Raw genomic sequence first — 16,967 nt, 5'->3', positions numbered from 1 at the left:
TCCTTTGAAGAAATTTGATGGAGGCAAATCCACTGCAGGTTTAGCCACATCTGATTACTCTACCAATGAGTAACTAATTTCACATTGAGGGAAACACTTTCTTTAATCATGATCATAAAAGACAGTTCAGCATAAACATGGTTTATATTTCTCTTACTGAAAAGGACTTACATTTGTAGTTTAAGAAAACAACACTTACAGTCCTGCTAAAGCCCTATGGTACTCAAGGGACTAACATGGTCCCTCAATTTCACTTTTTGACTCCCACAATATTTTATGCTCCATGTTAACCAAAAGTTTCCTTGTTTTAGAAAAAGCCAGTGGATCAAAGACATTTCATAATGCTGATGTTTACTTGGGCTGAAAAATAGAAGATCAAAGGGATCTGAGAAAGATGAAGAATTTAAATTATTAATTAGTGTTGTCACTGGAACTCAGGGATCATGTTCTTCACAGGATTCAAGGCAGTCTTATACAAACAATGTGGCAGTCATCATTTGAACAGGAGCAGGTAAGCACATTTACCTCCAGGTCCCTTTTCCCTGCCTCCTAGATCATATCATTCAGTTCAGACTAAGCTGCTCATCTAATCATGGGGGCTGCACTTGACCTACACCTGCGGAGGCAAATCCCATGGGAGTGGCAGCAAGGAGAGCAATATGCAGCACCAATCCTCCAAGTACTTCACTTCTCTTTGGGCCCCACTGATGTTTTTACAAAGAACTAATTTTCGTATAAGGAGAATCCAAAGACAAAGTGATAGTGATATCACTTACAAGTAAAGTGGCCTCTTACAGCTCTGCACATCAAATGTCACAGGGGATCTCCTGAGAGGTACAATTCCACGGCTAACTGGAAAATACATGGGTGCATAATGGCATTTAGTTGGCAAATTACTTCAGTGTTTGCTCCACTATTCCAATCATGCATATAGCTGTCAGTTCCAATAAATTACTATCCAATAACTCTTAGCGCTTGTATCCACTATACCTATGTTCTCTCCTAATTTTTCTAACATGTTTTCCTGTGCAATCCTGGGTAAGTAATACAATAGATTCTCTTTCCTCAGTTTCATGTCCTGCTACAATGGATAATAATGCTAGGCCATCTCTGCAAACTACTTTCAAAGTTGAAGCACAGCATATATAGTGTAATGTTCTCTTTATATAAGCAACTACAGAGGAAAAATCTCTTTTCTTTTAAACACAGAAATTCTCTCGGAAAGTGATCGACACAGTCAATTGATCCATTTTTAAGTTAGAATCATAGTACTTTAGTACTTACACTAATAATTTTTTCCACCATTTGGCATGTTAGCTCAACATCTAATTTTGCATCTAATTCAACTTGTAAAGATTTACAATGCTGGAGATTTTTAAAAAGCATCTATCTACACACTTTATAAACCCATGTTATGACTTCAAAATATATAGTAAAAGCACCCTACAGAAATCAGTTAAGCACATCAGCACCTTTTCATAATCCATGAATAGATATTCTTTTTCCAGCCATCTGGTATCCTCAGATGAAAGAGTTTCATTTTGAGATGAACACTTGATTTCATTAGATTTGCAGGAAATAAAATAATAGAACTTCTGGGCTGCAAGTGCACACTGCTGGGTCATGTTGAGCTTCTCATCAACCAACACCCCAGGTCTTCATCTTCGAGGCTGCTCTCAATTCATTCTCTGCCCAGCCTGTATTTGTGCTTAGGATTGCCTGGAGCCACGTGCAGAACTTTGCACTTGGCTTTGTAAAGAAAATATTCAGAAAGTTTAGGTCACTGAGACAACATAAATCAGACCAATTTTCAAATATTCTGTCTAAATAAAATGGCCAAAACATGAAGAAAATATTATCTGTGGACTGGAATGTTGCACATGAAACATCAGAAAGCATGTGAGAACAACAACCCACAGGGGCATGGAGTAAAGCTAGGGGGATGACTAAAAAGCAAGAGCATGATAGAAAACAAAACTACTGCAAGTTCTTCAGGCCATCTGAAGCCTATGGCACTTGCAATAGGTTGCACATAAACCAAAAGATAATGAAAGAGTCATGGAGGTTTTTTGACAATTAAATTCTGCAACTTAAAAAAGTCATCACCCCAATTAGTCTCATCAGTCATCCTCAGTAAAGGTTTCAGCATCATAAATACAAAAATCAAAATACTTAAGACATCCTTTTTCTTTTGAGCAGCCATTCACAGATATATGAAATATGACAGTCAGCTATGTATTCATAACGCATAGTGCAATACATCATGTCAACAACAAATACAGGTAGCTCCTACTGATCACTGAAATATTCCCTGCTGCTCCAAGAATAACATGTCATGGAAACCATTGCCAGTGCAGAGCATGGTACCTGCAATCCTAATCATGGTTTCTTTCTAAGATCTCCACAAGCTCCCTACTGATTTCCAGGTAAATAGTAAAATGTACTGTCTTTGATGGAGATAAATGTAAAATGCTCTGGCTGCCTGGAAAAAAAAAAAACAGCCACAAGGTTTTATCTTTGGGTTCATGTCGGAATCACCTTGAACACAAAAACTGTGATTTCAAACAGAAAAGGAGAGGTACCTTGACTGAAGGACTGCCTTACCTCTCTAGCCTTTGAGCTTTCATTGATAGCATCAGTTTCTATTGTGCTGTGCTCTGTACTCTACCAACTTATCTTATTAATAGTTAAAAGGGATAGGAACCAGAATTTATTAGGACAAGCATTTTATTAGGGAGAAATTGAAATTATGTAATTTTATTATAGGGAAATTGGGCAAAAATGTGCTGATCGAGCTCTCCGCTACAAATCCTACACATTTTTTAATACTTTGAGCACATGCAGCTTATTAAAAGTGCCAAAAAAAGTAAAGGTACACTAAAAATCACATGGACAAACAAGAAGTAGATCAAGATCACAGCAGTGCAGAAGCAGTGGAGATACCATTGGCTTGCCTGTCAAAATACAGACACATGCTGTGCAAGCAGCAGTCACAGATCACATCACTTTAACCAAGGTAATCCTTTTTAATTCTTTGCCTTGAAGGGCAATTGAACACAGTGGGAGGAGAGGATGGAAACCATGCCAACTCATAATATTGCCAAAGGCACAGGTTTTTCCCTTAAGTACAATATGTAGAGCTCCCAGTGCAGGGATGTAAGGCCTTCACACTGCTTTGTAAGGGGCTCTGGTTGGCAGCAGCTCTCTTGTGCTGTCACCAGCATCATCTCTGGACTCTAATAACTCCCATCAGTGTATATGTATCATGGATCATGCTAGGTCCCACTGCTGTACATTCAGGTAAATTTATAATCAAGCTCAAGAGGGAAGACAGTCAATGGCAACAGAAAGATTATGCTGATACACAGATAGATATTGTGCAGCAAATTTGCACAACTGAATGATACAGGAATTCAAAAGACACCTATTGCTTTGTACCTCTTCTATGGCAAATGCTCAAGGTGTTAAACAAACACAGAGTCAGTGGAACTTGCATCATTTTTCACAGTGTTACCAGTAAATTACTGGGCCTACTTCAAAATTTTACATTATGAAACAAAACAAAAAAGGGGGGGCAGAAATCACTTCAGTCATCTGCATTTCATGCAGTAAGCAGCCTCTTGGAGTTTTATACAAGAAAGTTACAAGCGAGAATCTAACCTGAATGAAAGTAGAAAATGAACATGCCAAGATGAGTTTCATTATGCGCGCCTGATGTGCAACATGTGAAATCAAAAAATTTGCCTGCTGATGCAGCTGTCAGCCAAAAACAAATGGCTGCCTGGCTCTTTCTTCAATAAACAGAAAAGCTCAGCCTAAGAGAATACTGCTTCATTTTCCTCAGTAACACAGCTCCGTTCACTCTGCTGCTTCCTTACCCCAGGGAATCATTTTTATCTGACTACAAAAAGAGAAATCCATCATCCAGTAAGAGGAATTATCCCACTTCATTTCACTTTCCTGGGATACTACCACAAATACTTAAATAGAAAAGTAATGGGTTTGATAGGAAGGCAAGGGCTTGGGACCACTGAACTTGCTCCAAGTTGTAAGAAGTGAGGCTTGCCCTGAAAGCAAGTTATTGCACATGTTACTTTAAATTTTAAGAAAGGAATTGCTGATTTTCTCTCTTTAGAGGCAGGTATGTAACTTGTAGTCTTTCCAAATAGGAAGGTAAAATCCTAAGTTTTTTATTCCGTTTTGATGATCAGAAGGGGAAATTTTAAAAGCTGAAATATACCTCAGGAAATGCATTTAAAAACCCTAAAACCCCACTACTTGCCACATGCAGCTGGAGACAAATATGAAGCACAATAAATAAACAAAGTATCATTCACAACAGCTCAATCTTATCTTAAATTCTCCATCTTCAACTATAGTTAAGGACACATCACAGACGCATTTTGGCAAAATGAGAGAGCCAAGCATTAGAGCTGACTGAGAATTAGGGATTCTTAGACATTTTGAACAAAATGCTGTGCAAGTATTTCCAACTTTTCCAAAACCATGTCATATCTGCATTCTGCAGTGTATGATGAGGGCTTAACCCTTCAGCAGCCAAACTGGGCACACACCAAACCAGCAGCCCTCTTTCCACCCTTTTAGACCATTTTTCTTCCCCCTGAGCCTGTAGCCAGGGGAACACAGTGATGTGTATCACAGTCTCACCTACATCAGGTGCTAGAAAAAAAATTCTCTACTTTTTCCTGTACCGTTTTAGATGAAGCTATGAACAGTCAGAGCCAGCCTGTGAGAAAACTGGCAGTAAAATTAGGCTCTCATGAAATGGCCAGAGCCAATGTTGGCCCCCCCATTCACCATCACCCCCATTTATCTTCCCCAAGAGCACATCATAACATTGATACTCTTTCTTCTTTGGGGATACCACCTAGGCCAGACATTTCTGTTTCTCATGGCAACAGAAAAGGTGACGGGTACATTAACCTGCAGCCGACAGCTCCTTATGAAATAGCAGATAGGCCCTGTGGTGTTGCCTTGCAGTATTTCCCCTGTTCTTAAAGTACAAGTTCCTCTTGCTGTGAAGTAATTCAGCAGTTTCTCTGTTTCAAGAAACAGAGATCTGGATTGGAGGTGCTGAATCTGTATGGTGCTGTGTAATATGGGAATTATTCAATTCTCAGCAGGAAAAAAGAAGTAAGCCAAACAGAACTAAGCAGGTGAAGGAATATTACTATAACACTACAAACAGTTTCTGAGTATGCATTGTTATCCACACTCTAGTTATACACACTTTTTCCAAAACACAGTTTAAAGGCCTTGGAAAAGATGTTATGAAGCAGCAGAATAAAGTTACGTATAATTGCTGTAATTTACACTACTTATCTAGAGCTTGCTATTTATAACAGAAAAATGTAGAGAGACAAGTAATTTCAGTTTATTATTCAACTACCATTAAAATCATCGAGGTATTATTTCTTACAGATCTGTAGTCAGCTCTATTAAAACAAATGAGCATTTCTAACCAATGTACGTTTCATATCGTTTATACAGATATATGTTCATACAGATGATATAGATCATATACAATAAAACACCACTGAATTAAATAGTTTCAGGGAAGCACTTTGCATTTTTTTTAATCTTCTGGCTGTTTCACTTATCAGTGGGACATCCAGCAGCCCTGTTGCCTTATTTCAATCTTACTGAAAGCCAAGGCATATGGGATAACTATCACCAGATAGGGGCTGTGATTTTACTAATGGGTTTTAGCAATAAGGAGCAAGTTGAAATCCATACTGTTTTCTATTACCTAGACCCTAATAAAACAGTACAGCGTAACTGTTTGGTTTGGGTTTGGTTTTTTTTAAGAAAGCTGACAACAAAAGACAATACATGCTTTGGCATGGCACAAGTGTAAATACTTCTACATTTAGAACATGTTTTTATTCATATCATCTGTCATTATGCCCATCAGTCTCAAAGCTACTGAAAGATAAGGGCACTCCTCTGTATGATTTATTACAAATATTCAGTGAAAAAAAATATTTCAGAACTGGACTAAATAACCCTGGGAAATGTTAACACAGATTTCCTTGTTTCAGTAGTTATCCTATCATGATTGTCATTATGCTCTCTCTGCTGAGAATGGTAGAGATGCTTCACCTATCATTCATTAGACAAAGTTGTTGAATAAAGATATTGTACCCACTCTCAGATCTGCTTTACTATTATTGAAAATTTGATTAAATATATGAACTTGCACAGAACACTCTGCTTGACAAAAGATAACTCTCAGCTGAAGCACTAGCTCAAGAAGTGTGTTTTAAATGTGTTTATTGATTTATTTTATACAACATAAAAACACCTAGGGCACTGTGGATAAAATAGTTACCGCAAATAACATTAAAGAAGTGGCTGAAAAATATTATATATGTATGCATATTACATATATACTTATTTGGAGTAGTTGCACCAACTGTAAATAAACTCTTGTATACAAACTAAATTAACAGTAGTCTAAAATTCCATTAATTCCCTTCATGTTATTTTAGTCAAGCTTTTTTATCACAAATAAAATATTAACAACTTACTGCATAAATTCATCATTATTCTCAGAACATCAGAAAAATCTTTTACCCCTAAAAATTAGTTTTGTGTAAATATTGAGAAAATAGTACAACATTAAAGTAGAAACAAAATATCAGATTAACAAGATGGGATCGCATCTTGCTCTGATGTGAAGGTATTAGTTACCTATGCAATATAGTCTCAGCAATATAGTCTCAGCCTCTTTCACTACAGCACATGGCAATCAGTAGACCTTGCATTAATTCATAGGGATCTATATAGAATGCAGCAAAACCAGTTAATACTTTCTGCTTATTTTCATTTACATAGAAAGTTACATGAAAAATAATCCACCAAAAAACCAAACCACCACTTACTTGCTTTTCCCTTTGTACACTGTAGCATAGGATCCTTCCCCTAGTTTTTCCAGTTTTTCATATGAGTCTGCTTTTCCAAACTTGGGGCTTGTGGGCTACACAAAACAAAACAAAAAAAAAGAGATGACATTTCAGCATGTATTGTACCCACAACATTAACTGCTTTGATTCAGCCTTTAGATACCAAATGTCATTATCAAAACTCAGACCTGCATGTTTTCAGCAGCCAACAATTAAAAAACAAAAACAGCAGAATTAATGAAACAAAATAATAAGCTACCCAAATAAAACTTAATTCAACCTCCCAGATGCTTGTTTGCCAATATCAACCGTACACTTATATCACCAGAACTATCAAAATGATTATGTTCTTAAAGAGATTTCTGGTTTATTTTTCACATATATCACTTTATATAGGGGAAAAAGATCATTAACAACTACGCCATTTTATCTTCATTAAGAGATTTAAGCAACAGTCTTAATCTGCCCTATAAAATCAGATTAAAAGCTGTTTGAACTTCTAAATTTTTTTAAGACTCCCCAGAACATTGCTCCAGGTAGTCAATGTCCCAGTGTATCAATCATTGCTAAAAGAATGGTCAAAATACAAAAGGAGAGCACCTTTTATTAGAGTATCTTGATTCCAAATTATGTTCACAGTCCCCAGACTGTGGATATAATCACAACATACTTTTCACGGCACGTATATCCAGCATAATTGAATGTAGATTCATTCTGTTTCTACATTCATAATTCTGTAGATTTAACATCCTCCTTAGGTAGGAATCTAAAACCAAACCAAGCTAAGCAATGTTTTTTGATCAGAGGGCTAGACAGTTCAGATGGCTTTTGCAACAGACTAGTACTTGTCCCAATTTTGCAAAGGCATAACAGGACACCACAATTGTGCAAAACCAGAAATTCACTTAACATGAAAACTTGCCAACTAAGTTCTTAGAAAATGTTTGGGTTTTTTGAAGTGCACCCTTTTTCCCAAATTTCCCCATTTTCCAGCTGTCTGGAAGGAAAGGTCTTTTTATTTTTTTCCCCCAGGACCAGAAGGACACTGCAAAAAAACTGAACTACACCTCCCCTCAGCATTATCTACACATAATTTAGACCCCAGTGCTCAGATGCCCTGTACCTAAACCAATAAAGAGAGTATAGCGCAGAAACTTGGGAAGGTCGGCACTGATGCTGAAATCACATACAGGGACTGATTTGTTAGTATTCTGGTTGTAACACTACAAAGCAAAGCAGACAAGCAAATCCAGCATCTTTAGGGTTCAGTTCAGCGAAGAGACTCTAAGCCATGTGCAGCTGCACACAGTCTACACTCGCATTCAGGATCTTACATTCAATTTAGAAAGAGTGCTCAACTTTCAGTTTTCTGAAAGGAAACAAACATTACAGTAGAAGACACATTTGTGTGTAAATGCCTTTAAAACCATGGTTGAAAGTTTTAAATCAACTGAGCCTAAAAACTGTACTTCTATTTAAGCAGACAAGAGCATCTCAAGTAAAATGACTTGGTACCTCACACCTCTCCACTATAAACATTTATAAAGTCTCCACTATAACCATCACACCTCTCCAATTAACCAGTAGCCAGAATATGCAAAAATTCTCTTTAGTGAATGATTCTACATTTGTCCTAAGCCAAAATTCTGGAACTTTGATATATATACACCTATCTTTGAGACTAACATCCAAGCTTCCTGTTGAATAGTATCAGGATATACACATGTACGTTTGCAAAATTGATCCCTTTCATCATCCTCCAATACATTGAACAACCTATTATTTTGCTATGTAGTTTCTAAATATTACTAGATTGATGAAAATTTGTTGTATGGGAACTCCCAGATCTTTTTCCTGTTACATTATTTGGAACACTTTATTATAGCAAGGGCAGTAATATTCTTGGTTCCCAATCTGTGCTCCAAAATCAATTCTGCCTGGTTAGAAATCAATTTTTTTTTATAAAAGCATGGGTTTTTTTTAAATATATCACTAATAGAGATGAGTAAAATATGTATTCAAGTAGCCTTCTCATGTAAGTATCCAATTATGGACTAATGGAATGTTTCAAAACTATAGAAAAAAAGTAACGAAAATGGAAAGCAAAGTATTTCCTAAATTGCAGGCTTCAGCAAACACACAGCAAGTAGCTTTGTTTGGAATGGAAATGCTAGTTAACAGTGAATAGTTCACTGTTGGTTTCCTCAAAACAAGACAGAAAAAGGAAAAGATTTATACATGTGTTTCACATCCATCCTTATTTTCACACTGAGATTTATTTCATGCTGGTAGAAACCATAGTGTAAAGGTCACAACAACTTGTAACCTGGAAGAGGAGGATATCAGCTTTGTGACTTTACTGCATATGGGACAGGCAGTGGCTAAGGGGTTGGGGTTCTGCTTGTTTTCTGATTGTTATTGGTCTGGTCTTGTCCAGCATGAGGAGGCACTAGATGAGTGGTTCAGGCTGCTTTGGGGAGGATGGCAAGACAGCCTTGCTGCTGTGGAGCTGAGCCCTGGGGCACTGTGCGGGGCTGCTCCACAGTGCAGTTCAGCTCTATTCCAGCTGGATCACTAGATGGGATTGCCTATGTTCTCACAATATTAGATCTCCCTTTGTGAAAATGGACATTATTTTTCCTTGCATTTGTAATCTTAAAAGGCTTACAATTTTTTAAGGTATCTGGTGTAGAAAAGCACTTCAGAGGCAGCAGAAGAGTAATTTGCATGGCATTTCTTAATGAAACACCAAGCCAGATCTCACTCAGTACATGAAATGACTTTAGAAAATGAAGGAACAAAATTACCATTTCCCCAATGTTTTCTCTTTTATTTTTTTTAAATGAAGCCTCACACATCAATTCAAACTTACAATTACAAACTGCTTATAAAGGTAACAAATTCAGACACTTCTCATCTTTCCTTTTATTTCTGTATTAAAAGGAAGTAACGTCAACAGAGATAAAGCAAAAATACAAAACTTCCCAAAAATTCAGTTTTAAGCTTAAAGGGATCTAACTAAAGGGCTACTGAAGAAATTTAAATAATCTGAAGTTCCACGTGACTGTTAAAAATTATAACCATTTCAGCCAGAAACCCCAAGTCCCCTTCCACAGAGCTGCTCCTCAGCCAGGCAGATCCCAGCCTGTGCTGCTCTCTTGGTTTGTGCTTACCCAAGCGCACAACCTTGTCCTTGTTGAACTTCATGAGGTTTTTATTAGCCCACTCTTCCAGCCTATCCAGATCACCCTACAGCATAGCTTTCCCTTTCAAGGTGTCCACGTCCTCACTCAGATTGGCACTGCGGGAAAACTTGGTCATGGAAGAATGTTATCCCCAAGAGGACACTGGCAACTGGAATGCAGAATGGTGCACCTCCTTCCCTTCAGGAAACCCACTGGGAGTTTTACTTGTTTGCCTGTATGTCTTTTTCCTCCCAGACAGTCTCTATTAAGGTAGTTTTCTTATTATTAGACAACATTTTTCTCAGTGTAAGATTAGTCTAAGAGCACCACAGGTCACTAGGAGTGAGCATCTTTGGCAGCAGAGCTTAGAGTAATCAAGATTAGATGGTTTTTTTTCCCTCCAGTTAAGGAAATACAGATCATAGTAACAAGGATAGAAAGAGTATGCCAAATACTTGAATACAGAAATAGCAGAAGCTAGTATTTCAAAGTGACATGAGAGTATTAAAAATAACAGAGAGAAAAAGAAATGAGAGGAAACTGACTTTTCTAACCAGGTCATTTCAAATAGCCACTTCACTGATACAGCCTGTAGGATGGATAACAGATTTAATCAAAGATCTTGCAATATGAGTCCTTGCACTACACTGCCATGTTAACACCTCTATTAGAAATTTTCAAAATCCATGTAGTAAAGAAAACCTTAATGGAAAATTACACTGAAAATCACCTGACTATTCTTATAGAAACTGTGTGGGTTATGTTCTCATGCATTTTTCATAACTGCAAAACAGCTTGGGAATGTCACACTTAACTGTCACACTCCCGAGCTGAAATTTTAAATAGACCTTTTAAAAAAAAAAACAACCAAAAGCACAAAACTGCAGAGTATTAAACTTCAACATAAAACCATCCTCAAGGGAAAAATACAGTGCTCACAGTACCACTGTAATTTATTGGAAGTCAAATCTAAAGATCTGTTCTATGCCTCAAGAGAAATAAATCATTGCAAGAAAAAGTTAAAGGTAGGCCAAGAGGCTTATCTGAGATTCAATCACAAGAACAAAAGATTATTTTTTTAAACCACTTTATATTTTGTTTTCTTTGACACAATGGTAGACACAATGTTTTCACAAAACCATATGTGAGTTTCACACTAATTTCAGGCTGCATCTAACCTACAGTAACAGACCAATTTGATCACACTTTTTCTTTTTTTTTTTTTTTAAACCTTGCATGTTGGACTGGTTTCCAGGGCAGTGACCAAGGGATACAAAGATGTTAAAGAATCCAGACCGAGCCTTAATCTCAGGTCTCTCACTATCTGATCCATCCTATTGCTTGCATCTTTCTGTTATGTTTTAAACCCAGGCCATAAACCAGAACTACACAGTCTACCTTCCTCCCCCCCCTCCTTCAAACCACTTTTTTCCCCCAACTCCCAGAGGGATATGAAGGAGGATTGAAAGAATGCAATTCCCACTGGTTGAGATAAGAACAGTTTAATAACTAAAGTATAACACAAATCACTACCGCTAACACCAATAAAAATAATGATAAAGGAAATAACAAGTTAAGAGAATACAGTACCACCTGCCGACTGATACCTAGCCCGACCCAGCAGTGAACTAGCCCTTCTGGGTAACTGCTCCCAGTTCTACATCCTGGGCATGACGTGCTGTGGTATGGAATACCTCTTTGGCTAGTTTGGGTCAGGTGTCCTGTCTCTCCTTCCACCTCGCTTCCCCTGCTCCCTGGCAGAGCATGAGGCTCAGAAAGTCCTTGGTCAGACTAAACATGACTTAGCAACGACTAAAAACACAAGTGTTATCAGTGCTGTTCCCAGGCTGAAAGTCAAAACTACAGCACTGCACCAGCTACTAAGAAGAAAAAAAATGACTGCTACTGCTGAACCCAGGACACTAACCCCTTAATATGCAGACATAAATTAAGGCCAGTCTGAGCAGGAGTGACCACAGATGACTCTGTGGAAGGGCTGGATGCAGTTTTTAAAGCTCTTTACTTGTTCTCCAGGCTACTAAAGCACAGAAGCTGGACCAACTGCCACATTTTATCTGCCTCATTATCTAAAGTGTATCCCTCAGGTTAACAATTATTAAAGCTTCTCTTGTGCCAGAAAAGGAAGATCCACTCTTTACACTGAACTCTGAAATTATCTCACCTCAATAAAAAGCATCAAACAGTAAGTATGCACTTACTCTAGTAATTAATACGTTCCTAAAACTGGAGACAGTGCGGTATACCCGAAGAGGAAGACAGGCAAAAACAGCACACCAAGCATTTAGGCAGACAGAAATCATAGAATCATAGAATAGTTAGGGTTGGAAAGAAATGATGCCTAAATTTTAGACAAATTTCTGACTTCAGTGTCTACTTTAAAGTTAGATTTCTTATGCAACTGATTTACAGTGTGTTAATAGGATCAGTTCTTGCTTTTTGCTTGCACGTTTTTGGGGGAAAGTTAAATAGAACAGGACTGAAAATTAATATAAAATACAGAAACAGAAGAGAGGCTGCTCTCCCAGATAGAGTGCAAATCCATACAATAAAGCATTGCTTATCCAATGATTTTTATCTGAATAGTTTTTAGTGTTTTGATGCCTTTAGTTTTTAAAAAGTAACTGAAAGGTACCTTAGCATGGCATTTTAATTCTGACATGGGTCTTAAGCCATTCAAAGAGAACAAACTGATGCCTACCACTGTGTAATTTAATCTTGAACAGTGTCCCAGTTTAGGCTGGGATAGAGTTAATTTCCTTCCTAGTAGCTGGTACAGTGCTGTGTTTTGAATTTAGTATGGGAATAAAGTTGTTAACAGGCTAATGTTGCTTATTTAGCTGTTGCTAAGGTCTTTTCAGTTTCCCATGCTCTGTCAGTGAAGAAAAAGAAGCCAGGAGGGAGCACAGTCAGGACGGGATATTCCATACCACAGCACATCATGTCCAGTATACAAACTGTGGGGAGTTGGCTGGGAGGAGCTGATTACTGCTCAGGGATGAGCTGGGCATTGATCAGCAAGTTATGCGCAACTGTATTGTGCACCACTTGGGGTTTTTTTATTTTCTGTTTATTTGTTTTATTCTTTCTACTCTCTTTCTATCTCCTTATTACTATAATTGTTGTTAATATTACTATTATTATATCTTACTTTATTTCAATTATTAAACTGTTCTTATCTCAACCCACATGTTTTTTACCTTTTTTTCACCAGCTCTCCTCCCCATCCCACCTCTGGGGGGGTTAAGGGGAGTGAGTAAGTAGCTGTGTGGAACTTCGTTCCCAGCAGGAGTTAAACCATGACAACCAGATGGCTAGCTCATAAAACTTGCAAATTCTACTTACATACAATGCAAAAGTACTATTTTAGTGCAGAAAATGTGTACAGTGAATGTAATAAAACTTCATCTAGCATTGGGGAAAAATATAATAATAATAATAATAACATGCCTAAAGAGTGTGGATCTCAAATGAAACTTTCAGAGAATTAGAGTCAAATTGTTTTTCAAAGCCAGTGTTATTTTGGAAAGACTGCCACGTATTTGTTTTGAATTCTGCTTTTTTTATTGTGTCCAGCTAAGGAAAGAAAAAAAGCAAATTTCTTCCCTTGGTAGGTAAAAGACTTGGCAAAAGATCTTTAGGATAGATACAGACAGATAGAGAAGTACACGCAACTATAGCTAGATGTACAGAATATATATATATATACACACATATATATGTATATATACACGTGTCTGTCGTGTTGGTCTGGATCAGAGCAAAGGTTTATCAAGCCAAGTTCCCCTCTTCTAACAGTGGTTGATAGGTGATAGGCAAACACCTACTTCACTACCTCTAAGGTGAATATTATCCATTATTCTGATGTGAGAAAAGGGTAAGTTTGTTGTGCTGGAAACCTCATTCTATAACAATGTCCAATTTCAATCAGCTTAAGTAATTTGGAAATCCTACCCCTAGATGTTTTCTTATGTTTAAAAGAAGAGGGGAAGAAAACGCAATGCAATGTAGCTGGTTTACATAATCAGTATGTAAGTGTCAGGTGGAAAGACTCAGGTGGAAGTGTAAAACTTAACACATTTTTTTTTGTTCTTATAAACAAACTTCTGTCTGTATGCTACTACACTAATTAACTACACAGGATTTCTACCAGGTTGCAATGATGTGTGACATTAGCTGCAGACAACTACTCTATGTTCAAGAGCAAATGATTTATCCTGTGGGCAGGAACATGAAGCTCCCGTTTCCTCAGCCTCCACGTGCATGTGTGCGCGTGTGTGCATGTGCATGCGATCTCTCATCACAAGGTGCAGCACATTTTGAAGGCACAGAAAACACAAAATGGGTAACATGCTACCTGCAGAGTATTATTTGGTGATCTTCCCCAAACAGTGAAGCTGATGCCTGCCAAGATTGCTTCTGAAACTAATCAACACAAAAGTTGATGGCACAGAGAACTATAAACAAGGTCTTTCAGATCACTTCTTGAAAAATGTCATTTCTGAGACAAATAAAGGACTTTCACCTGAGCTAAAGCAGTGATATGGAGACTGCAAGCCTCAGCCATGTACCTTCTGTAAGACATCACTTCCGCACCTGATGGCCACAGAGGAGTTTACATGATGAAAGGGAAGAGACCAAACAGAAGCCTATCTCCAATTCAGCCCCTCCACCAATCAAGTACAGAAAGTGTAAATTGAAGGTAGCATACATCTTTCAGAGTATCTCCAAATAAACTTACAGAAAGCAAAGCTAAAACTGAAATTCAACTACACAGCTGTAGCCAGTACAACCCACAGGCCACAGCATGCTCAAGAACATTTACAGAAACTGAAATGCCCAATCAGACTGGTATAATCTGTTCAGCAGAAGAATTTCCAGAGAATCAAGTATTAACTTAATTAGGAAGAATACATAGCAGTCCTCTGCCATGGAAGAAAAAAAAGTAACGATCAGAAGAAAAAGCAGCAAGGACATCTGCTATACATCAGGACTAGAAAAAAAAATAAACTCAAAACCCTTTGTCAGTTCAAGTGCAATTCAAAACCAGAGAATGACAAATTCCTGCAACTAACCACACAGACCTATGCTGAATGAAATGTGCATCATAACACCTCCTGCCTGAGGCAGCTTATTCAGGCTCTGGAGGAAGGGGAGCAGCTTGATTGTATCTCTGCCTTGGACATAAGAACTTAGGTTCCCTGGGCAGGACCAGATGTGACCTGCAATCATCAGAGGGCTAAAGTCACCTTTTGATGTGAATGTCTACTCTTCCATCTTCCTTGTCATGAATACTAACATTATTCCACAAGTTATTCCTTGCCAGGTGCTCTTGGGATCACTCCTTGTGCGGAAGAGTCAAAAATTACTAACAATGTCTCAAAGCAGAAAGAAGAACTGACTTCACTGAACAGAGCTATAAAAATCAGGGAGAATTACAGGAAGTTGAGAAATAAGAATTGTATTTCAGGAAATTCCTATGCACCTACTTTAATACAAGATGTCCTCAGCAAGTCTGTGTGAGTCACCATAACAGAAGATTAACAAAAGTGTATGTTTAGCTAGGGCTCTAACCACCTGCATGCTAGAAGAGGAAGCATTAACGTCATTTACATAAAAAATACTGGGGTCATATGAGATTGAATGGATGAAGTAGAGTATCAGTCTCCTGAAAAAGTACAAGATGGCAATAACACAGTTTCAAAAAGTCTACTTCAAAATTCTGGAAACAAAACAACTAAAATTCTTTGAGTTTTAATAGAAAAGAAGTTAATAAAGCATTAATAGAAATTAATAACTTCTAAGAGGAACAAGATAAGAACATCAGAGATGGGAAGTGAGTTAATACCACAAAAACACTTCAGAAAAGAATAAAAAAAGTCATCTAAATTGAGTGGTGGTGGTGCCAAACAATATTCAGACATCATGCATAGCAAATCACTCCGTCCATCCCTTAATGACTGTAAAAGTTTTATGGCAAGAACTCCTTGTTACAAACTCATCTGGAACACGCCAGAGACTTCTTTGGCAGCAGCTATATAATGCCAGTCGATGATGCAGATTTGTTTTTGCTACAGATGGTTACATTTTAAAATGTAACCTTTTCTAAAAAGTAAGGTCCCCTGGAGGCTTGACATCTTACCGGTAAAATCACATGGGTTAAACAAAGCTCATCTACAGAAAATGAAGCGCTGTCATTTCTTCTTAGAAGTCTGACACAATTCAGTCAAACTTCTGTGGGGAGGACAGAAGATGTCCAGAAAACAGAGGAAAATAAAGAAGAAAGAAAATAAAAAAAAAAAGAAGAGGCAATCAATCTTTTAAAGCATTTCATGCCAACTAAGATTTGAAGTGTTAGATCCATTCTGCTTAGATCCCTTAGTATTCAATTCAAAGGTCACATTATTATGGATTTTCCTTGCCAAAGCCTAACAGAAATAGCTTTTCAATAATTTTGAAGGACTTTTGGGAAAAACCCGTTCTGGGCATTATTCATGAAAGATATGACATTTTATTTATCCAGTTTCTTTCAAAATACTTGAGAATAATACAACAATGATGATGTGTTGCGAAACCATTCTCAGTTGTTTCTCTCTCTTCTCTCTCACTCATGCACACAAAGTTTCTGACATGGAAATAAACATTATTTTTACCACTTGGTTTTAAAAAGAGAATTTTAAAGTGTAAACAAAATCTGTCAAATCTGATATGTTTCTTTAAAACCTAAATCTAAAAATAAAACAGGCAATTCATGTGGTTTCCTAAACTTCATGGGGAAGAATTCCTCTTCACAAATAAGCAACCCTCTGCAAAATTTGCAGCATAAACATTAGAGCAG

The 16,967-nt window shown here is 37.5% G+C and overlaps 1 protein-coding gene across 2 annotated transcripts in view; it reads right to left on the bottom strand.

Moving 5' to 3' along the window:
* CDK14 (cyclin dependent kinase 14) overlaps positions 1–16,967 on the bottom strand; it is a 318,203-nt gene that overhangs the window by 216,466 nt on the left and 84,770 nt on the right. For both annotated transcript variants that reach the window (XM_005152937.3, XM_031052481.2), the window contains exon 4: positions 6,906–7,000. In XM_005152937.3, the coding sequence (XP_005152994.2) occupies positions 6,906–7,000 (95 nt within the window). The remainder of the gene's footprint in view (positions 1–6,905; positions 7,001–16,967) is intronic.

This window comes from Melopsittacus undulatus, chromosome 1 (assembly GCF_012275295.1).
Source record: "Melopsittacus undulatus isolate bMelUnd1 chromosome 1, bMelUnd1.mat.Z, whole genome shotgun sequence".
NCBI lineage: Eukaryota > Metazoa > Chordata > Aves > Psittaciformes > Psittaculidae > Melopsittacus > Melopsittacus undulatus.
Note: the sequence above shows the minus strand (reverse complement) of the source record. Positions and strands in the feature narration are given on the sequence as shown.